General features: G+C 40.3%; 1 protein-coding gene across 50 annotated transcripts in view; it reads left to right on the plus strand.

Moving 5' to 3' along the window:
• Positions 1 to 24,718, plus strand: part of mef2aa (myocyte enhancer factor 2aa) — a 103,054-nt gene that overhangs the window by 25,733 nt on the left and 52,603 nt on the right. For all 50 annotated transcript variants that reach the window (XM_079825978.1, XM_079825984.1, XM_079825998.1 and 47 more), the window contains 2 exons: positions 8,817 to 9,035; positions 19,953 to 20,156. In XM_079825978.1, coding sequence (XP_079682104.1) covers positions 8,982 to 9,035; positions 19,953 to 20,156 — 258 coding nt within the window. In that variant the 5' untranslated portion in view covers positions 8,817 to 8,981. The remainder of the gene's footprint in view (positions 1 to 8,816; positions 9,036 to 19,952; positions 20,157 to 24,718) is intronic.

A 24,718-nucleotide genomic window follows, 5' to 3' on the forward strand; every position in this document is an offset into this window, starting at 1 on the left:
CACGACACTGTTTGAGAGGGGTCCCGTTTCACTGTTGCACTGTAGTGAAGACACAGCTGAGATCGCATTACAGCAGAGAATTCAAACAAAATGCGCCGCAATGAGTTTAACAACGCTCACCACATGGATCATAGATCAGAGACATACCGGAGTGAGCGCGTTTAAGTTTTTTTATTGACATATTTCTAATACTCTAGTGCTCTAAACAGGAACCAGCACAGTGTATGCGCACATATTTAATCACGTCTTCTTAAAATGAAATATATGTGCAAATAAGGACACTGATTCAGCCGTACATCTGATCATGAGCGCAATGACATGATGCATTATTCTGATACACAGAAGACAATGATGTAGACCGAAAATTCAAAGATGAATGGGCAAAAAAGTAACAATGCCTGTATTCTTTCTGTGTTAAACTGACGTGTGTTCAGAGACTAGTGCTATTATTGGTTGTTGTCTCCCCACTGCATCATTTTGTGGGGCCTTGCAAACTTGTATTAACTCTAGTATGGCATTTTTCTATAATATTCAATCACCATGATAGTAAAATAGGGCATTCTAGTCAATCTACTGCTGTATTTCCTCTCTCAATCAGTAGAAAATGTGGTTAACACCCGGTCATGCATGGGGAGAAACATACCGTCATATACCGCAAAACCGGTATAATTTAGAAAAATACTGTGATATAAATTTTTGGTCATACCGCCCAGCACTAGATCTAGCTATGATTTTAATTTCAGTAATTGAGGGGAAAAAACATTTTAAATCAAAACGCTGATTTTTAGCAGGATTTCTTTTTTGTGTCCGATTTTTTATTTTTTATTTATGTGTAAAGTAAACAAACTTTTTTTAAAGTAAAACACTTTCACACTTGTTGAGTCCTGTAAATATACAGCACGTAGAAGTTTCTCTGTAGTCCATGTAGTCGCTTATATTCTTAATATGTTGTCATCCACATTTGAGGAAACCCCAGTTTATACAGTTAAGGGATTAGAGGAACGCTCTCCAAAATGACAGGTTTGTGTAAAAGTGAGGTAGTAAAGGTTTGGCGGGCAGATGAGGGAGCGCGGTGTGCGAGTGTGTGTATGTGTGCGGTAATTACAGTGGGAGTAGGGCATGTTTTATTGAGTGTGAAAAGGCCTGACCCCAGTACCAGCCCTCCCACTCTCACATTGGCACGTTCCGAAGGGAGAGAAGAGCGAGAGGCCTATCACTAACACACGGCTTGTTTTTCTCACACACGCTCACGCCCACTCGCACATGCACGCACAGCGCAATCATTTACATTTATATAGACCCTCTCATCATGGGATCATCTCAGTTACAATACACAATCCTCCCAGGCAGTGTGAAGGACATGGGAGTTAACTTGTTTATAAGACAAGGGAGTGTCAGCATGTCAGGTGGGGCCTCTCTCCTCTTCACATCTTGAGGTGTGTGAGATAAATTCATGTTTCATATCTCAAATGGAAACCAAATATATATTACATTACACAAGAGAAGTTTTCTCTCTCTTTATCTGTGCGTGTGAGTGTGCTTTCCCTGCGTATATGCACCTGTGTATGACTGTGTGTGAGTGAACGACCTCTGTGCAGCGAGGTCAGGGTCAGCGAAGTGAGCACATGGACATGTCTCACTAGAGATCGGCTTTGCTGTGCACATTCTGTGGGTCATGTACTCCTATTGATTTTCATGTCAGGCCCCGGCAGTTGTTCCTATAGAGACATATTCCCTGCTTATCGATCATAGTGACTGCAAATGTTTGGTAAGCAGCTTTCAAAAGTGCTGGACTGGTTTAAATCAAAGATAAACTTTTGACCAGGTGCACTGCATCAAGGGAATACATTTTTTTGCGAATACATTATTTCATGTCTTAATCAAGAACTGTACTGTTGCCACAAATTACATCACACGTCAGTTATCTTAATGCTCACTTAGTTTTACATTCTCTGCCGTTCATTTTTGGCTTGATAGCGTGCAGTGAAAGAGTGTGTAATATTCAGGAGAGCTGATGTAATCGGCAGTGGTTTTGGACTGCTGGCTTTGCTGCCCATGTCCTGGAGCGCTGGAGTGATCCAACAGGCTCTTAGTGGATCCCACCCACAGCCAGAAAGCCCCACTGCATCCACCCTACTTTCCTATAAACCCAGCTCAAAGAGATCTTTTTTTTTTTTTTCTTATTGTGACTTTTGCTTTTGAATTCACCTATGAGGGCAGAATGTACGGTAACTTTTCTCTTGCTCTGAGGTAAATTTGCTCATAATTAAACACTTTTAGAAAGAAAAGGGTTCTGTCAGGTGCTTCATGTATAGTTTCCCATCATGGCATCATTTTATGGATTTCGTTTTTGAAAGCTGCAGTCCGTAACTTTTTGCACTCTAACGGTTAATAAACAGAACTGCATGCGTCTTGCGGAAGAACATTACAGTCGGAGCTACTTCTCTCTGTTTATGTCTATGGCGAGTCACGCAGGGACTGTGCTCCTCCGCAGCGGTCTGAAATAGTCCCTAAATAAACACTTATTATAAGTGTACCATAATGATTCAGGGTAAGACAAAAACACGGTTTGGAAAATGGATTCATGTTGTACATTCTCATTATATAATTTGTGTAAATCTTGAACACAAAAAACAGACTGCAGGTTTAAATTTATTCTTAATTTAACAGAATTATGTTTTAGAATTACAATTATGAACAATTACAGCTTGTAAATATACTTTATCACTAGAAAAAAAGAAATAACCCGTTAAACATTAAAGTAAGCCATCATTTAAGATATTTCCCCTTATATAGAATCTTTTTTTGTAAACCACACTGACCCTAATCACAAATTGTTAAAGGCAAAAAAATATTTTGACATTAAAGCTCTGGCCAGTTCTGATAATCTGATATTAAAATGCTAATTTTAATACACTATATTGTGTGTATATATATATATACATCATGACATGCATCCCTTTATTCTTAAAATCCTATTTAGCTTGAATACATTTTTAGTGCATTTAAATAATACATATTATTTTATGTTTTGTTATCTTAAACCCCCAAAATGTCTGGTGGTCTGAACAAATGAACAGACAAGAAAACTATTTAAAATGTTAATATGAAAAAAAAAACTATGGCATCATTTTAGGTTTGAAACCTTTCATATAAACACATTTGTATAAATATCAGTAGTTTCAAAACTGTTAAGATAATTGAGAAACTTGTGTCCAGCAATTTGTATATTCTCAAATGTCAGAGGGGAACAACTGCAAACATGGCTCTTTTATTATGAACTGACAAGGTAATAACAGTAAACATGATAATGCATCATCCAGAGGACCCTAACTGATCCTTGTGGCAGGGTGAAAAGGTTTGTAGATGTCTCTCAAATACTGGTAAAAACTGCTCATTTCAAGTATGGGTTGGTTGGTTCCTTTTCCATGTCAGGTGGTACAACTATCGTATACATTACATACAACTATTTGGTTGTATACCGCCTGACATAAAAACAGTAACAAAAATAATTTAAACACTTTGAAATGTTATTTAAAAACTGGAAGTTGTTTAAACGCATTGTTCATGACTCGACTCAAAAATATGCATTACATCAGTTTTGAAAATATTTAAAAAAAACACCCTTTTTAAGCTATATTTGTCAATGACAATAGCACATTTTTTAACAAATCTCAAAATGATTATCCATTTTGCACATTATAATTTTGTGATGATTGAATAAATAAATATATGAACAAATTCAGGCATCACAAAATTTATAATGTGGAAAATGGATAATCAATTTGAGATTTGTTAAAAAATGTGCCTGCATTGTACTTTACAAAATGATTTGTGTGTTTTCTGTGGAACACAAACAATATTTAAAAAAATATATATTTTGTCCATACAGTGGGCTCCAGTGTTGTTTGAACCCCAACATTATTATTTTTTGTGTGTGCGTGTTCTGTGAATGAAAGTAAGTCATGCAGGGTGAGAGTGAGTAAATGATGAAATACATTTTCGGGTAAACTAGCCCTAAAAAACAGGTTTTTCTGGCTGTTGGGAAAGAAGGGGTTTGAACACAAGACTCGACTTGAGCTTTAATACAGTCTCTTGGACCTGAATAATTATAGGGAATAAAGGTGAAGTGAGGGAGGAGAAGGGATGCCAGAAGCGTTGTCACTAGAATGAGGTTTAAGCAGCCATTTATATATCATTAGCATTGTGATTGACAGCATTAAATCATCATGCTCTTGGCACTCCAAAAAGACCATAAAGAAACTCCCTTTTCTCAAGAAAGCTAGAGTCTCTCACGAAGAGCTGCTTGGAGGTGAGATTACTCACACGTGCACATTATGCCGGCTCACTGTAAATGTGTAAAACAAACATTGTTTCTATCAGATACACTCACATAGCTCCTTTCGGTTAAATATGACTCGAGCAGATAAGCTATGCACAATATATCATCCACACTGTCAGTACTGCGAGATAATTGGAGAACAAGTGTTTATAATGAACTAGAATGCACTAGACATTCATCACCGTTTTCGTTTTTCAGCGTCCTGACAATTTCCATCAGTTCATTTTCCTATTCACTTTTTACCATTAACATTAACATCTTAACCATTCTGACCTTGACCGCGAAACGAATTCTATATGTGGCACATTCTGCACTGAATCAGCGCTCTTTTGAATTTGCCTGTATGTACTGTATAGAGTATTTTTATATCACATTAACAGTATGTATCGTGATGTTATTTTAAAAAAAAAGTTTTATACATTAGAATATACCATAAAAAAAGGAACTTAACAGAAGGCATATATAATGTAGCTAGATATTTGTACTTCTTTCTATTTAACAAAGAATACTGAGAAGAAGTAACATGGTTTCCACTAAGGATGTGTCTTGAGCTCCAGATCATCATATTAGAATGATTTCTGAAGGATCATGTGACACTGAAGACTGGAGTAATGATGCTGAAAATTCAGCTTTGCCATCACAGGAATAAATTACATTTAAAAGTATATTGAAAAATAAAACCTATTTTAAATTGTAGTAATATTTCACGACCCCAAATTTTTGTGCGGTAGTATCTATAAAGTCACCAGATGGCCAGCCATCACATTTTTTAATGGAATTTTACAGTATTTGTTATAACTGATTTATCCATGCACATCATTGTTTTTGCACGACAACGATCCAATCAATTCCAGATGGACAAAATCAAGTCCCGCCCTTCATTTTGTCTTGTTCTTTCAAGCTTTTTCACATGGATACACGTCATAATAGGGAAGAGAAGGCAATCACAACTTCCATTTTATGCCGGCCTAAACTTTTATTCTGTCTATAATTCTATAAATTGTAATGAATTCTATAATTGTAAGTGTTGAATCATTTTTCTGAACAAAACTCTAAGCTCATGGACAGCCTGAGTTAAAGCAGGCCTTGTGAAACTTAAATCCTTTCTTCTGTATCTCTGTACAAGACACTAGCACTCCACCAGTGTGCCAGACCGTCTCAGGGAAATAAACAGAGACTTGCGATCAACAAAACAACACTCATGCCGTAATAGAGTCCCGCTCTGGCTTGTGCGATACAAGTCATTCAGAGCTTCACCCAGCCTGCCTGCGCTGCAGGACCGTAGCTTGTCTATGTCTGTTAAGTTGACAGAAATGTCATGACACAATGCATTACGCTTCTGGACCCACAGTCTCCGAGACGGGCATGACAGCTCACAAATACGATTTAGAGCAACAAGCCTGGATACGTGTAATTATGTTTTGCCGTGTTTGGATAAGCAGAACAGCATTGTTATGTGCACACAAACACAGATAAAGCCTTCAACTTCAACCATGTAAATTTTCAATCAAGGAGCTCGTAAGCTTCGAAGGGTTAATCCAAATGTTTTCATTTCAGTTTGACTGATTAAAAAGCGAACAAATATGAAACCATTGGGTTTTAATCTCTCGAGTTTGAAATTGTTCATCGGCAGTGAATAGAACATGATTTTAGAGCACATGCATTTGCCGGGCGCATTGTAAATGAATAATCCCTCTGTCGATCCAGATTTTTGAGCACTCCGCATAGTTTCAGGCCAACGCAGATCACCCCGCAAAACTCCCATTGTTGTGGGTTTTCTAAACGCGTTTCCGTGATGAGGGTTTGAAACAGACAATATGCACATGTCGTGAGGGCGAGCGTCGAAGGAAGAGCCGACCGTTTTTCCTTCCTGCTGGGGGACATGGTGACTGAGAAAGAACAGTGTTGGTCTCACAGCCCTGGCGTGATGCGGTATAGGGAAATGTCTGATTTTGCCTGCCTGTTGTCAGAGTTTCCTTCTGTGGACAGACAGCGTGATCTCACTCCTAATAGAGACCTGCAGACACCTAAACACCCGTTTCTGTTCAGCCAGTAATTATAGTGTTTATTTCCTGTGGGTCACTCGCAGCCTCCTGGTCATCAACTTCCACATCTTTTTGCTGGCATCGTGTGGCTACAAAGCACGCCGTGGTCTTTCTGCCTCTCTGGAGGAGAGAGTTTCTGCCCTCCCTCAGCGTCTCTCAGATGTGAGATGTGGTTACATAGGCATTTTCTATTTACGTGTTCATCTGTGTCCATGCTGGACGGAGATGATGAATGCTTCCTCTGAGAGGTAGCCGGCTCTTTGTGGGCAGGTTAGCAAGGGGAGGCAGGGACAGAAGACGGAGCGGGGGCGACTTGTAGGCTCCCCGGGGGCAAACTGTGCTCTGAACCTTCTTGACTTGGCTTCCACGCTCTCTCTCACGTGTGAATTGCCTCATCTGGCCCAGAGGATTTAAACTAATGTCAGCCTGAGACTGGGTGCACTCTTAATCATCTTAGAAGTGAGAGCTGGCAGCAGCCGGGGTTATGAGAGGGAGAATGAGGCCTGCTCGCTGTCTCCTGAGACGCTGTGCAGAGGCAGGGTGTGTGTGCTTGTGTCCTACGTTGTGTCAGAGAGAGATGCACAAAGAGAGATACGTGGGAAGGAGGGAAACGAGCAAAGAAAACAGGACGAGATGACCAAAGAGACATTATGCACCGTGTGCATTCCAAAACCAGACAGATGACTTTATGACCCGCTTATTGGTGTCATATTGGCTTATCTGCTAAGGCTTGCTTCTCTTTAAGCCTGAAGTCAGCAGGAAGCATCCACATGCTTTTCATCTTTACTTATTAGTCTGCTTACTTTCATTCTGTTAACTGTCTGTCACATAGTTGTCAATCATTGTTAAACTGCTATGTAACTGCAGGGATGCCATTATGATATTTAGTAAAGCTTGTTTTAGGGCGTCTACTCGCTAGAGAAAGCTCTGACGGAGCGTTTTGGATTGATTGGATTGCGTAGATGTTTTATGGAGGCTATGCAAAGAAAAGCATTCGAGTTTAGAATAAAGTGATATTAGAATTCTAGCCAGTGCCAATAATCAGTTATTTTCTTGCTATGGCTGATAACAGATAAAAGTATATAAAAATTCTATTATATTTTGTCTGAATAAAGACAAAACAACACACTAAAAACTAAAATCATTTAAAGGATTAGTTCGCTTCAAAATGAAAATTTCCTGATATTTTACTCACCCCCATCTCAGTCTTTCTTTCTTCAGTCGAAAAGAAATGAAGTTTTTTGAGGAAAATATTTCAGGATTTTTCTCCACATCACTGACTTCAATGGTAACCTACATGTTGAAGGTCTAAATCAATGCAGTTTCAAAAGGCTTTAGAGGCTCTGCACAATCCCAGATGAGGAATAGGTTCTTATCTAGCAAAAAGATCGGTCATTTAAAAAAAAAAAAAAGTAAAAGTAAAATACTTTTTAACCTTAATTGCTGATCTTGCGCTGCTCTGCGCTCGCCAGTGATTGCGCAATCACATCAGAAAGGTCACGCTAGACGTAGGCAGAAGTACCGCTCCCCCTGGTTTACAAAGCGCTCATGTGAAGACTAATACAATAACCCTTTAGCAAAAAAGGGTAAAACAACGATGTCGGACGATTTTGAAGTTGAAAATGGATTCACGCAATCCGTGCCGCAGCGCAAGATGAGCAATTTAGGTAAAAAAGTATATTCATTTTTATTTCATTTTTGAAAATGACCGATCGTTTCGCTAGATAAGACCCTATTCCTCGTCTGGGATTGTGCAGAGCCTCTGAAGCCCTTCGAAGCCCTTTGAAACTGTATTGATTTGGACCTTCAAAATTTTGTTGTCATGGAAGTTGTCATGTGGAGAAAAATCCTGGAATGTTTTCCTCCAAAAAATTATTTTCTTTTCTCATCTTGGATGAGATGGGGGTGAGTAAAATATCAGGAAATTTTCATTTTGAAGTGAACTAATCCTTTAATGCTAAAGTGAATTTAGGCATCACAGCATGATAATGTATTAGGATTACATTGTATTCATTATAATATAATATAATTATTATATTATATCCTTAGGATTGTTAAAGATTAGGTCAGTGTTAGATGTCCACAAAGGGAATATAAATGTAAAAGTAGGGGTAATGAGAACTACAAATACATATCCATTATTCAGTGTTTTAGTTTTTTCAACTAATAATAAATGTCATGTGAGTGGGCCGATCTCCAGCTGTTGAAGAAAAGCAGGTGTGAAGATAAGAAATCATTGTGTCTCAGTTTTATATCCTTCCTGGATGTATCAGGCAGTGAAACACGGTGCATTCAGTTGCTTTCATCTGCATCAGACCTCCACTTTTGAGTTTTATAACGTGTTTTCTCTCTTTTTTTTTGTTTCCCCTTCTGTCTCTGTGATCTTCCTTCTTTCTTTTTCTCTTTCCTTCTCTCATTCTGTTTCACAGACCGTGGTGTGGACACCTCAGGAAAAAGACTCAGACAGAAAGAGAGTGAGAGAGAAAGACTCGAGAAGAAAGAGTGGAGTACAATGTGCTAGGGGAGTGAAGGCAGACAAATTCGTGTTTTTCTGATATTCTCGGGGTGTCAGAGAGACCAAGCAGGACGCCAAGATGGGACGGAAGAAGATACAGATCACACGGATCATGGATGAGAGGAACCGGCAGGTCAGTGGTTGTTATGCACATATCCTTATCATGCATGCTCCATTTCTTTTATTTTTACATTTTACAAAGAAATGAATGCTTTTATTCAGCAAGGACGCATTGAATTGCTCAGAATTGACAGTAAAGAAATTAATAATGTTAAAAAAGATTTATATTTCAAATAAATGCAGTTCTTTTGAACTTTCTATTCATCAATGAATCAAAGTTATTTTAAATTGTAATAATTTTTAACACTTTTACTGTTTTTACTGCACTTCTGATCAAATAAATGAACCCTTGGTAAGCAAAAAAAAATCTCACAGACCCCAAACTTTTGAACGGTAGTACGTTATGGAATTTTTTTTTGAATCCCTTCATAATTTTGCACACAGCAAACACAACAGGCTTGAAAGACCCATTTGATTATTGCTTAGTTTGGGCCATCTGTTCATTGGCTAAACATGGTGTCCCAGCATTCCTGGATAGACACACAGCCATAAAAAGGGACTGGGACACATTTCCAGCCATATTTACAGACGCGGCTCCCACACACCACCCTGCAATTTCGGTCCAGAGAAGTTGATGAGGCAGACAGAGCTGGTGCAAGCCAGTTGGTGTGGCAGAGGCATGGAGCAAGGGGTGACTGGGGTGAATTGGGGCGACCATGGCTTCTCCCTTTTTCCTCTCTCTCTCCCTCTCTCTCCCTCCCTCTCTTCACACTGGTGGGCTTATGCTGGGGCCCAGCAGGGCCTGTTGCTCCTTGCGGTTGCAGCTGCTTGGTAGTAATTAGGAGCAGCCACTGCACCTCGGCACCCTCTCATTACAAGGAGGGACAGTGGGATACGCTGTACCCGTCTCTCTCTCCGTCTCTCTATTTCTGCTTCTGTCTCGCTCTATATATTCCTGTCCTTTCCCCAGAAAAGTGCCAATGATCTGGCCTGCGACAGAGACAGACTGGAATTCACCCTTGTCTACTCACGCTAAATATAAATAACATAACACAGCCCAGTCTGGTCGCTTTCTCTGACACAGTCGTTTTAGAGAAGGGAAAATACACATACAAAACAGATGTGAGGCACGTACAGTTCCGCTCAAACATACATGGCATGTCTAATATCCATTTGAAAGAGGAAGTCACTCCATTTGTCATGTTTATAGATTTGATAATGAAAAAAGTATGCATCAGTCCATGTCTCTCCAGCTAGACTTGATGCACCCATTCACACCCGCTCAAAATATCATTTGCACTGTCTTGTCGGTGAAATAACTTTCTTGCCATGCTCACGGAAAGCTAATTGAGGTTTTGCTCACTCTCCTGAGGGTGATAACATAACAGCCCGTGCCCTCCTCCCTCCTTGCCCCCAGCTCTCCTCCCACCTCTCTGACAGTTACTGTGGAGGTAGCAGTTCAGCCAAGTGAGAAACTCGAATTTACAGGACAGGCCAATTATCAGCATAACACCAGGTCCTGGGTGGGATCCAAATAGGAAGGCAGGCAAAGAGAAGATGTCTACTAGAAACATCAGCATCTGCACTATCTGCCCCAGCCTACAACATCAGCAAAAAGAAAAGAAAAAAAGCAAGAGGGGGCAAAGACTCGAGAAAAAAAGAGAAAGTTACTGTAAAATCAAATTTTTCGTAGTTCATTGAATTTAATTCTACCAACCTTAATGGGGTATCACCCCCCCCAAATTTTTTGTCTAGTTTATTTTTGCTAATCTTTATTGGGACAAGATCGGAAAAGGAATATGTGCAAGGTCTCAAACTCGGATCACCCAAAGCTCAACCACAATGAAAATTGTCATAATTTACTCTCTCTCATGTCCAACAAAAAAAGGTATTGACAAATGTCTCTGTGTTGTTTTGTCCTTAAAATGAAAGCCACTTGTATCTAATGTTGTTTTATACCCCATTGACTTTCATTATAAGGACAAAAACAGTTCTTTAGAATTTCTTCTACAGGAAAAATTTCACAATTTTGGAAGGACATGCGGGCGAGTAAATCATTTTTGGGTAATCCTTTAAGAATTCATTCACTCGCATTGACTTGCAACTTTAACCGGATCACAATACAGCCTTTTCTTTCCTCTGTTGTTATTACCGTATACCAGCAAGCTTGAGAGACAATACACCGCACAGTAATTAATAGCGCTCTTGTCCGTCAGAATTCGAATTTCACGGTGCTCATCGGAGAGAGTGGTTATCAGTGGCACACAGGCTCAGCCATGAGTGTGGTCGACTTGCTCAGCAGAGTTCTTGGAGACAAATGGTGAAAGATGTAGAAGACGTAAAGCCCTTTATTAGAGCTTTTGCGTGCATTCGCACACAGTTCTCCCCCCCCCCCCCCCCCACTGGCATGAACCCGGTCTCCTGCTCGCTCTAGGGTGCTCTCCTCACCCTGGGGAGATGGCCATTAGCATACTGGGCCCGTTGAAAGAAGACAATTAAAATCCTTATCTGCGCGGCTGTGCCGGGAGCTATCTTTATTCATTGCATTAGAATGAGAGAATGCCTTAAGTGGCCTAATTAAATACAGTGGCGGTACTGCACGCAGCCCAGGCTTCAGCAGGGGCTTCTTGTATCATTATGTGAAGGGCTCTGGAAAGCCTGTTGACCTATCAGGATTTATTTAGGAGAGCTTAGCGGGGGTCGCAATGTCCACAATTGCGGTATCTGTCAAAACAATGCGTTCAGAGGCAAGCCGCGGGACATTCATTGAGCCGTTCACGCACATATCTTGCAATATTATTCACCCCCAAGGGGTTTGTAAGATCTTAGTGAGCGTCGGATCCTGCTCTTCGATCGATTCGCCATGAAATTTGCCAGGAAAAAGACTGAAGGCGTAACAGACGTCGATTCAACCATTGATTGAGTCCCATCAGTGGAAGAAAGAAGTATGAATTCATTATTTTACGAGAACGAAGGCAGTGCATCTCTGTTCTTACTCGGCAGCACGCTCAGACTCTATGAAATATGGAGGAGCTGGAGGTCCTGTCATGCATGCATCCCTGTCCTTCTGGAGCTTTCCACCAAAAGCCCCTTAAGTGCGGCCTGTAGGAGGAGGAAGGAATGACAGCGAAAGGAGAAGAAGAGGAGAGGATTTGGTGAGCCTCACTGAACAGCTCAGGCTGACATACTAATTGCAAAGCTGTGTAAGGGGGACGACTGCCATAATAGCGCAGGAGGACAGAAGGATCCTGAACCCCCCCTCCCTTTCGCTCTCCACCTGTCCATCGTCCACTCAGTACAAGCCCTTATTTCCTCTACGGCTCTTCAAGCCTGTAATTATATGTCCTGATGATGTCGTACACCTGTCTCATTTGCAGCGAATGTGATAGTGGTAGTAACATGCTTTTGAATTACTCCCCTAGTAGAAAACTTATAATTACGGTGATGGTCTCAAAGGACCCTAATGAGAGCTGCCTGTCACTGTGAAAACAGCATCACTCCATTGTAGCTCTGATTGTGTTATGACAGCTCTTTGATTCTGAGAGGATGGAAAGTATTATCGTGAACACTAGAGTAAAGACTCAAGGGAAGAGTTCTGCAAAAGCACGCACAGAAAAACTCCTTGTCAAGCCGAGAGAGAAAAAATTGTCGCATGCAATTTCATCAGGTATCTTTTGGCTTTGTTTCCATACAGTCGACATGCTCTCACAGCTGCGTTTGTGTGCGAGTGTGTGCGTTTGGACCTCTGTGCCTAACGACGTCCGCTGTACGCCATTAAGCAGGCTCACTAGGGGTAATTACCCAAGTCATTAAAAGTTTGATGATTTCACTGCTGGGTGGAGTGTCACCCGCCCTTGCTTTGGCTTACTTTTGCTTCCGCATGTCGCATGTTCAGGAGTGCTGAGCCTCTCGCTCTCAGGAAAAAAAGTGACGTGCATCCTTCCATTTTATCAGACTCATCTTCTTCTCTCTCCTAAAAGGTTCTGAGAGAACACCATTATTCTTTAATGATGAAAACATGGTTTAGAAAAAAGGAAGCAAAAAAAAAAAAGGTTTCAGTAAAAAAAGATGACGTTCACTCCAAGTGCCCTTTCTGATATTGGGCGTCCTTAAATGATTGTAATTGCAGCTAAAGTGGATTATTTAAAGCAAAGGGAGTTTTGTTTTTGGTTTAACTGCATTAGAGTTTAGCTATAGGTTTGTAAGGGGAAATAGTGTGGGAGGTTTTCTGTCTGTAATTCATGTTTGATGACAACAGTGAAATGCTCAGAACAATGAAAACTCCACCCATTATTCATCGTGGTGGCAGAACATCAACAACACAGACTGAAAAAAAATCTTAGAAATGCTCATGATCTTTATATATCAGATATAAGAATCTGTTCATTTCTTTTAATGTCAAGCCTGTCGGCCTCATTATTCATTCAAGAAACCAAACAAGAGCACTAACACCTAGTGAAGTGAAGTGATGAGTGGCCAAGTATTGTGACCCATACTTGGAATTTGTGCTCTGCATTTAACCCATCCAAGTGCACACACAGTAGTGAACACACACCCAGAGCAGTGGGCAGCCATATTGCTGCGGTGTCCGGGGAGCTTTGGTGCCTTGCTCAAGGGTCTCACCTCAGTCGTGGTATTGAGGGTGGAGGAGGGCGCTGGTTATTCACTCCCCCCACCGACAATTCCTGCCGGACGTGAGACTCGAACCCACAACCTTCGGGTTACAAGTCAGACTCTCTAACCATTAGGCCACGACTGCCCCCCTTTTTTTTTAAATATATATATTAGTGAACTGCATATTGTATTTATGGTAATCATTTAATTATATAAATAAATAAATATATTAGCTTTATTATAAATATATTTCTTATATATGAGGGTCTGATTTTTTTAAATTGCTTTTCATTGATATATGGTTTGTTAGAATAGGACAATATTTGGCCTAGAAGATACAACTATTTGAAAATTAGGAATCTGAGGGTGCAAAAAAATGAATGCATATTACTTCTAATAATACATTTTTGATATATTTACGGTAGGAAATTTACTAAATATCTTCATGGAACGATAATTGTGACCCCTACAATGTATTGTTGGCTATTGCCACAAATACCCGTACGACTTATGACTGGTTTTGTGGTCCAGGGTCACATATATGTTTTATAAGTATATTAATTTATGATGAAGTAAGTAAGTAAGTAAGTAAGTAAGTAAGTATATTATAAATGTAAGTGTTTTTTGTAATCAACATTTGTCCACCATCTTTGATTTAAAAAATTGTTTATGTTGCAATGCATTATTTTCAGTACTGATGTTACAGTATTCGTTATACAGATGGTATATTAAAAACTAACATTCATTTATATTTAATAAATATATTAATAGATACATTTTACATTATATGTATATTTCATCAAGCTTGTGATTTCTGAAGCATTTCATTACATTACAATTCTGCTTTAAAATTTAGGCCAAATTTTAGGCGGCAGCATAGTTAAGTTGCCTAACTTTTGGAACAGCTTTCGCGTCATGAGTGTTCCTTTGATACCTTATATATATTCTTATATATATATATATATATATATATATATATATATTCTGTTTCCATAGGCATCTCACTTAGCCTGGCTCCGCCCTCCTACGTACTTCCGCTCAATTTTAATTTTCCTTCAGTACTCCGTCTGGGATTGCGGTATATTCTCTGGTTTTCTCCGGTCAAATTTTAACCAGTCCAATCAGCGAACAGAGGGAGTGGCTGAGAACGATGACGTTGATGTCGTGTGCTAGTTTGAGATGACATGCGTCACGACCAAACGTTAGTGATTGGTTATGGCAGACTATCCAATAGTTTTAAACTTCAACAGAGTACCCGCCTTCAAGGAAGTTAACGCTTGTCAATGGAGAGTGGCCAGACTCTCTGTACAAATTAAATGTAGGAGAGTCTGGCAGGACCAGGCTACATCTCACTAGGTCATGGAATCACATTGTATCTAGCTTGTTTTGCCTTAATTGCTTTGATAGCTGTATTTGAACAGAATATAAGAGACCAATTATCACAGGTGAAGTTCATGTTGTAAATGAGTGTGAGAGATAAATGCACAGAGATAAGTCTAATTACAAGGTCACACCGGCTCAGCCCCAGCTGGCTGGTTCTGCCCTCTGGGTACTCGAACGCTCAGAACCCAGCAGTGAACTGTGGACCCGGGGCTTCTTCTGTGTCCTGTGAAAGCTGATCCAGCCGGACAGGAGGGAGGGACCGCTGCCTGTCTCCCAGGCCTGAGTGCTCTTTGCTGGGAAGCAGGAGCGCAGGAGCCAGGGGGCTTGGGTCACTCTGCCAGCTGGTGCTATGGCAGACACTCTCTCTGGACCACACAAACCCCCTGCTATTTGTTATCGAGATCATTGAAGCTGACATGCTGCTTTCAATGCTATGTCACCCCTGGTCCATTACTTTGCTCTCTATTCGATGTCAGAGGCATCACCTCCAATGCCAGAGAACATTACAGGCCCACATGGCTTGTTTTTCCTGTTGACTCCCCTCCCTAAGGACAGCCTGTGATGGAGCCTTTGACTGACAAGCCAGACCTTATCATTTTCCTGAGGTGAAACAGACACATACGGATTTACACATATTCACATACCCTTAAAATATGTGGGTACACTTCCTTATGATCTTTTTAGTCTCACCACGATCCACAACAAGGAATTCCTCAAGATTCTGGTCACGTAAATGAATTACTCAACACTTTTCACCCACACATATTGCCCATTTCCCCTTTATGGGAGCAAAGATTTATTTTTACTTACACACATCCTCATTTGCTTTGATTCACTGGTATCTTGAAATTCTAAGAAGCCACAATACCCAGTGGTATACAAGTCGGCCCAGTGCGCTGCCAGCAAAAAGAGGACAGACTGTGAAAAGTAAGAGATACAACATGGAAGAGATGATGGCAGAGCAGAATTAGTACCCCAGCTACTACCTGATATGCTGAAAAAGTTGTGAAAAGGTCATCGTTCTTATTCCTGCTGTACAATTAGATGAGAAATGCTAATATAATTACTGGATGGCTGGGATAGAATGACCTTATCAAAGACTGCCACAAGTTGGAGGGAACAAAGGGAAGTTTGGAGCACAAAACATGACTCATATCATTACTTCCTCAAACTTAAGTTGCTTTGGGTGCTGCGTTGCTCAAAATATCTGTTTGTGGGATTGATATTCTCAACGATATGTTTTTGTGTTGATATTCTTATATTTATGACCATTAGGGTTGCACGTTCTAACAGTATTTTTTCTGAAAAAAGGTTTGTGCATAGTAGTTTAAAAATATATAATTATACTAATATAACATAACTATAGTTAATTAATTATTATTAAAAATAATTATTGTAAAATTACAAAACTAATATGTATGGCTGTATTCATTTCTTCATTTTCAAATGTTAAACCAGTGAGCCTTTTTTGGCGAAAAGCTTCTCTTTTGTTGACGACAGCTGGTTTTTAAGCACTTCTCATCACAACAATGGGAAGATGTTGGCACATGTTGCGTTCCCAAATGCACGTTTTAAACCACCCAAACTCAGAGCAGATGCATAGATGAGTTTGTGTGGAGCAACATTTGATGTGAACATTGAAAACACTGGATCATGAGCTGCCTACGTGTAAAAAACACAGTGCCACGCTTTACTCTGAAACATGTAGCGCATTTATTTATTTTATTAAATCGCGGACTTTGATAATCATCAAGTCATACATATTTCTGTTTCATTTCGATTAATTGTGCAGCCCTGACTAGTAGTAACTAGATCAGTAAACTGCTGTTAACATAGAACTGAAACTAGAAAAGTCTGAAATCATTCCCACACCAGCCCAACTGCGGTGTGAGTGTGTTTCTCTGTGAGCTAGTGAGAAAAAAAGCGCCAATGAACTCCCATGTGACCTCATATTTCTCTATGGCTTTCCACTGTCTCAGCAGTGACCCGGGAGACTGGGGTTGTTGTTTGGGGACTCACCCAAAAGCCCTTGTTGCAGCTACAGCGCTTATTTGTGGCGTTCTAAAACTGTGGCTGGTAGACTGTACTTATAGTACAAATGACAACTATGTTTGTCATCACTGCCGTCACAGGCGTGCATTGTGCTGCCCAAGGCTGAGAAGAGTATAATTGCTCTTTTTGTGATAAGTTATGATATGAAGTTAAACATGAGTTAAAAACTCTTGCTTGCATGCGGATGGTTTTATGCATGTCTATGCTAGCGTTTGTGACAGTGTCCTGCACTGCAGCTGGAATAAATCGTTACTCTGGGTCAGCAAGAAACTACTCTGAGTGCCCTTAATAGCAATGGAGTGGAACAATGTCACCGCACACACCGTACAGCAGGGGCTGTCCCATACTAAAGGTGACATTTTCTTCTGCTGCCTCAGAGGTCGACTCCAACCTGAACTATGCCACCTACTTGAACTATGATTCCCATCTCTTTTTCCGCTATTAAGTTGCACAATTAAATCTGCCATTTATGGTAGGAGGGAGCCTTTAATAATGATAAACTTGGAAAAGGCTTGTCCAGGGAGATTTTGGAGGCTGCTTTGCCCATGTTTGCTCTGCAAGAGAGGCAAGAGGAGTCTAATGACAGCTGGGAGGGAGCTGCTCTTTGTGGCTCTGGGAATTCACACTGCTGTCTGCCTGAGCTCAACTTACTACTCTCTCTAGACTGCTCAAGTATACAGTCCTGCTCCACCAGCACACTCCATTCGCTTCCTGTTTATTGATAATGAAAGCTCCTGTGTGTCATTGCCTCATGTCATTGGAGGTTGAATGGATTTAGATGAATGTGTTATGCATGCCCTGTACAGATTTGATTGGGTTCAACAGTTACTTGGGTAGCTGACAAGGAATTTTAAGCAGTGACCGCAGTCTTGGGAAGTGTGGCATGCTTGTATAATCATCTGAAGAATTTTGTTAATTGATTTTGATAGCATATTAGAATGATTTCTGAAAGATCCTTTGACACTGATGACTGGTGTAATGGCTGCTGAAAATTCAGTTTTGCCATCACAGCAATATTTTCTTTTTCTTTTTACTCTTGCTTTAATTACCTCATATTGACACATATCTGTCTTTATATGCATAAATCGAGTGCCCCGATGTATCGTGTTCAACTGAAAACACAATTAAGCATTATACTCACCTGTAATGCAGAACATTACATGTGACTTTCCACAGTTGGACAGAAATCAGTATAGATTTAGAGATACTGTGCTGCTCATTGGATTATATTGCATTGTACCGTTTGAAATGAGGGTTTCTGCAAGCTGTGACCAATTAAAGTTGAACAAAGCCAGCTCATCTGCTCAGCTCTGCTTTGTAGGTCAGTGAAATTGGCGGAAGTAATCATACAGCTCTCTCTCTCCTCTCTCTCTCTCTCCCGCTCTCTCCCTCGCATAGACATGCTCTCCAACTTCTTTTCGCTCTAGGCAAAGCTTTCCATGGCATCTCTCTAAGTTTTGCCATGTGCACGACACATCCTGTTCATCTTGAGCGTTCATATGCTCATCCATGATGTCGTTCTGACGCTCTCATATTATGAAAGTAAATCTGCTGCTATCTTCACTGCACAACACTTGTTAAACATGAGAGCTGAACAAATGCATAATTCATTTTCAGGCTTTTGAAGGCTCCTGAATGAGCTTCTTGTGGATAATAGGACACATGCTTGGCTTGGCTCACTGTATAGCCGAATCAAATGCAAAGCGTATAGCTTGGTGCATAATGGCCGGTCATCTCTAGAAAAGTCAGATAGTTATGGGCGTGTACGTGCGACCTGCAGAAGCGTACATGCCGGCTCGTGTTACAGCGACGGCCCTGCAGGAAGAGGCTGTCAGAGGATGCAGGCAGGAGTGATGGAGCCTGCTGTCTCCCTAATGGGCTGATTGCACAGGCTGTGGAGCCTCTGTTGCGTTCCTCACACTGACCTTCTGTCTGACCTGCCATGACATCAGTGTGGCAGCTCTGCTGTCTGCTCGACTCATTATCTTGCAGTAACATGGCCCAGGATAGATGAAGACCACTAAAACAATTAGACTTTTATCTGATCTCAGTAGACAGTCTAAAACTATTGTAAGGGTACCCACTACCACAGTGAGAGAATTATTTTGATTTATGGTTTAAATATTCATTAGGTAAGTCGTGGCTTAATGGTTAAAGATTGGTACTCCGAAGGTTGCGGGTTTGAGTCTCAATACAGGCAGGAAATTACCTGAGCAAGGCACCAAACCCCCAATCGCTCCTGGGCTCCGCAACAAAAATGGCTGCCCACTGCTCCGGGAGTGTGTCTGTCCACGGTTTGCACTGGTGTGCGCACTAACTTGGATGGGTTAAATGCAGAGGACAAATTATGTATGGGTTACAATACTTGGCCTTCACGTCATATCACTTCACGTCATCTGTTACATGCTGTCACAAGCTTTCTTTAAAGAGATGTCCTGAATTCAAAACTTGATTTCTTTCGACAGCATTTGTGACATGATGTTAATTTCCATCAACAATGTTTTTGATTCATCCATCTGTTTATTGTTTTAACAACACTTATGATAAATATATGATACATAAATATGAGAGCAGATGCATAGATTGCACATTTTTAATAAGAGCATTAATAAACAAGTTTGAGTAATTCTTGTTTTGCTTTAACAAAAATACATTTCAGGTATATGTGTGTGCGTGTCCATTCTAATTGCCTTACGTTTTTTTGTTTTCTGTGGTTGCCATGAATGACGTACCTTCTTTGAAACATGGAACATTAAGATTTCCTTTTTTTTCACTGTTAATTATTGTACTAATGAACAAGAGACCTAGGATATTTTCCTCTGTATTCTTCTGTGATCATCTTGATTGACTTTCTAAATGCTAATATGAAGGCAAATATTGTAGCATATCTGTGTATAAAACATTTTACTGAGCATGTCTTCTTTTCCCTGTTTCCTCACAGGTTACCTTCACAAAGCGGAAGTTTGGTTTGATGAAGAAAGCTTATGAGCTGAGTGTGTTGTGTGACTGTGAGATCGCCCTGATCATATTCAACAGCTCAAACAAACTCTTTCAGTATGCCAGCACTGACATGGACAAAGTCCTACTTAAGTACACAGAATACAACGAACCCCATGAGAGCAGAACCAACTCTGACATTGTAGAGGTGAGTGTGGCCTACTTCTTATTCCTGTAATGACCAGTCTTTGATTGAAGGATTTTTACATTCACTGTAAATGTCATTTCTGATGTACTGAGCCCCGAAAGGATATTGGACATTTTAAAATTGTGAATTTAATTGCATTAGAAATAGGGCTGCTCGATTATGGAAAAAATCATAATCACGATTATTTTGGTCAATATTGAAATCACGATTATGTAACACGATTATTTCACATGACTTTGGGAATGTGTTGTATTTATTAAAAATACACCTTTCAACAATTCAATTGAAATTGTAACATTTGTTGTACTTTTTGAATTATTAAAATAAATAATATAACATATATTCAAATCAAAGTATAAAAGTATTCACATAAAAATGATAATCACAAATAAATAAGATCAACAATATGGTTCGGCTATGCTTTTCAGGTACGTCTAACATTAGTTTTCAGGTACAGAAATGTCTCAAATGTAAAATAACATTGCATATTTGAGTTTATAAATTAAAGATGAATCCTATTAAACTTACAAAAGCTATTCAATCCGGATCGGAAATGCGTCGTCTTTATCGACTGTATAAAGTTCACTTAAGGCATATACAGGCATATACAGACTATGTCTGCTAGGATACTCATCAAGATGGACATGTTGACATACGTTTTGTGTGAGTTTGTCCGTTCAAGAGCAAGACTTGAAAGAGAACTCAATATTTGCGCGCTGTGAGACGTGTGCGCGCTCTCGGATGAGCGCACAGAGATACATTTCCTCACAGCGCGCGCGGCTTCTCATTCGCGTCTTCTGGCACTAAACCCGGGTGATGACGGTGAAAACGACTGGTCATATTCAAACATACGGCAGCACTCGCATGCATTGAACAAAGTTTACAAAGAGAGAATTATTTGAAAAATATGAGGGGAAAAAAGGACGTTTACACGGCACCCCTGCTCTCGTCAGTTTTTGTTTCTTTATTAGATTGTCATAGGTCACTCTGTTTCATTTTCAAGTGGTTAAACAAATTCGTGATGTTCCCTTGCGTTGCAGCCACTACCATGTAGCAAATCTTGCACGTAGCATGTTTCTGCTCGTCGTCTGATTCCTCAAAGCCAAACTGTTCCCAGACAACGGAGTTGGTTTTGTCTTTTTTGCTCAGCAAACGCTGCTGTAACTGCCCTCCTTCTGCCATCTTTACTCGCGCCGAGTTTTTAAATTCCAGCGGATGATATGCACACGAGACTCACGACCTGAGAAAGTTTGTGGCTTCGGGAGGGGCGGATGAGCGCGTGCGCGTTTCATTCAGAAAGCAAGGCAAAATAATCGTTTTTTCTCGATTGTACTATTTTAGTGATCGTTGGGAGGCAAAATCGAAATCGAAATCGAAATTCGATTAATTGCACAGCCCTAATTAGAAAACACAATATCAAACCAAGTGGCTTCTGCAAATAAATTATGCTGGAGCTTTTCTCAGATTTATTTTCACTTCTTGTAGCCATTTTACCCTTACTTCTACTGACCCAAGATGATTTTTTGTAAATTTATGAAGTGAGTTCCAATTTTAACTGCCACTTGGTTTGATATTTTGTACATTAGTACATTCTTAGAGCCCTATCATAGTGTTTTAGGCGCGACACACGTGTTTTTTGCTAGTTTCAGCCCGACGCAGATCATTTTCATGTGCCACGTTGTGTAAATAGCAAATGCATTTGCGGCCATGGGCATACTGGTCGAAAAACTGTGTTCAGGCGCATTGTTGGCGCATTGCTATTTTGAGGCAACTGAAAACGACTGCGCCATTGACCAACTAAAACCTGGTCTGAAGTGATTGCCACAATATTTTTGTTGTTATTTAAGAGTGTGTTAGTAATATGTGCCTATAGGCGGGTCCACAACACGCATACACTTTGCTCATTACACACACAAGGACGCGCAGCAGCACACAAACATTTTTAAATATAAAAAATAATAATTCCTCTCTAGAGAAGCATTCAGTCTTTCTGCTTTCGAATCTGCCATGGCGTGAGCGCAACTGGCTTTTAAAGGGAATGGGAGATGAGACTCTGATTGTTTATTGTGCGTTACTCCCAAAACACACCCATTACTCATTAAAAGAATAGGGACAACTCTTTTAGACCATGCGCCGGGCGCGCCAACCGTTTTTCCTGTTGTTAAACTAGACAAGCCCTAAGTGCACCTGCGCCGTGCGCTTTAAACCATGCGCTAAAATAGGGCCCTTAGCGTGACTGTATTCATTTTACAATTTGAATACCTCTGTATATAAAAGTATGAAATATCAATTCTCACAAAATATGTAGTTGTTTGTTAATGTCTAGGACAGCAATCAGTTTTAGGTTGAAGTTCACAAATCATCATGCATAAATGTTCAGCATGTGTGTTCCATAGTGCCATGGGGGACAAACTGATGTCTGGAGAGCATCTAACAGTTTCCTTCTCATTCGTGCTTAGATAGGGTTCAGGACGTCTGCAGCCACTGATAAGTCCAGACGTATTTGAGTACCGCAACTGACAAAGGGGCATAGATCATGTAACAGCCCCCTTAACTGAACTGGGCACATGGCATCAGTTTTTTTGTGTCCACCATTCATGTTCGCCTCAATTAATGAGTGTGTAAAAATGTCCCATTTATACAATTCATAAAACTGTGTGCTCATCATAAAGCCTTCCCAGCTGGCCATATGAGTGCTGTGCAAACCAAAACCATGCTACTGTTGTGTTCAGTACAGAGAAAGCAGGATTCGCCAGGCACGTCCTGTCCTCATTTGTCAAAAGCAACATTCCAGTTTTATAGGTCGAAACCATCAGTGAGCTAAGAACAATAATGCATTCAAAACGTCACTTTGACGTCATTCTAGAGGTTATTTTACCATTCAGTACTCACTTGCTTACTAAATAGAAATAAAAAATGTCAGTGTAGCATGCGTAATACAGCCCAAACATTTTTTTTAAAGGTTTTATCAAAAGTGAATACAAATTGGCATATTATGCATAAATAATACTTTTAGCCTTTCAAATATTCTCAGTTGTCTGTATGGCACTCGTGAAAGCATTTTCATTCTCATTCGCTAGATATTTTCTATTGTAAAGCAAGATTTGAATGGAATTCACAAAATCCTATGAAGTGCAGTTTTAGACATTTTGTTATGTAAAATAAATGGAGAGTTCCCCCAAAAATGAAAAACTGTCATCATTTACTCACTCTCATGTCATTTCGTACAATACCTGTATGTCTTTCTTTCTTCTGTGGAACACAAAAGAAAATATTTTTTTGTCCATATATTGAAAGTCAGTGTGAACCAGTGTGTTATTTTATAGTCAAAAAAGTTATTATTTTGTGTTCTGCAGAAGAAAGAAATGTATACAGGTTTGGAATGGCATGAGAGCGAGTAACATAATTTATCACAGGCTTTTCATTTGTGGGTAAGCATCCCTTTAAAATCATTTACTTAAAAAAATTGTCTAAAACTGCATAAAAGGAGTCAGCTGGGCAGAGTTATCTTTTATTCATGCCGATGACACTGCTGGTGAATTACCTGCATGGCAAAACTGCAGAAGAATGCACAGGGCCATCCACAAGGCCTGAGCTCTCCATCAGTGGCCCATCTGCTCTTTTCCCTGCACCAAGAGGGCCCTCATCTGCATTAAAAATGAATGGACACACTCTCCCCTTATGTAACAGCCACCCCATGTCAGCTTTACCTCTTTACAACAGCTTTTAAAGAGGATGCCGTGCCCCCTCTCAATGGCTTTGTGTCTTTCCCTCTGTGATTTTAAAGAACGGAAAATCACTGTGTTCTGTGTTCCAAAACGTCCTCTTGCATGACTAAAGAGCCTCTTTGCTGCTGTAAATTGCCATTCGACGTCTTTTTTAAGTGGAAAAAGGTTAGTTCTATCCTGTAAATGTCTTGTAGGACATCAGCAAACACATGCAGGACATGTACATTCGCACAATCAGGCGTCAGCAGATTTCTTTCTGACGCTTACTGATGTGGAACGCAAGCTGGTGGCAAGCTGCCGCTTTTCCCACGTCGGCCCTCCGGCCGCTGTGGAGGAGCCTGACCCAATGCATGAAGGGCCCCAACAAAGCAGCCTTGTCCCTGCTCAGTGGGCCAGCATCTACTCATAGCTGCAGAGATCGCCCACAGCCAGCTCTCTTTCTGAGGTTATGATTCAGCCGTAAAGAAGCAGAGCAGAAATAAGCTATTGAAGCCTCCACTCTCTTTTCCTGCCTAGCTTCATGTTGTATAGTGCTGGAGAAACCAGGAGCAGAGATATATATCAGCCCTGGACTTCCATCACAAGTGCTGCTGACTTTGATTTTGGTTGAAGGCAGTATGACTCCATAGAGACACATGTAAAGATCTGTGCAGGAGTTATACAGTATACGGATATAACCAAAGGATATCAGTACTCAGCAATATTGATTCTATCCATAAAAACACAGGCCTGTGTTCTCATATTGTACAGTGTGCCATTCTGAAAGAGGATATCATATAGTGATATTATTAATCAAATGGCATGTGCAAGGAGGAAGTAACCCAAAGCCCTTTT

This window comes from Gobio gobio (genome assembly GCF_949357685.1).
Source record: "Gobio gobio genome assembly, chromosome: 9".
NCBI classification, from domain to species: domain Eukaryota; kingdom Metazoa; phylum Chordata; class Actinopteri; order Cypriniformes; family Gobionidae; genus Gobio; species Gobio gobio.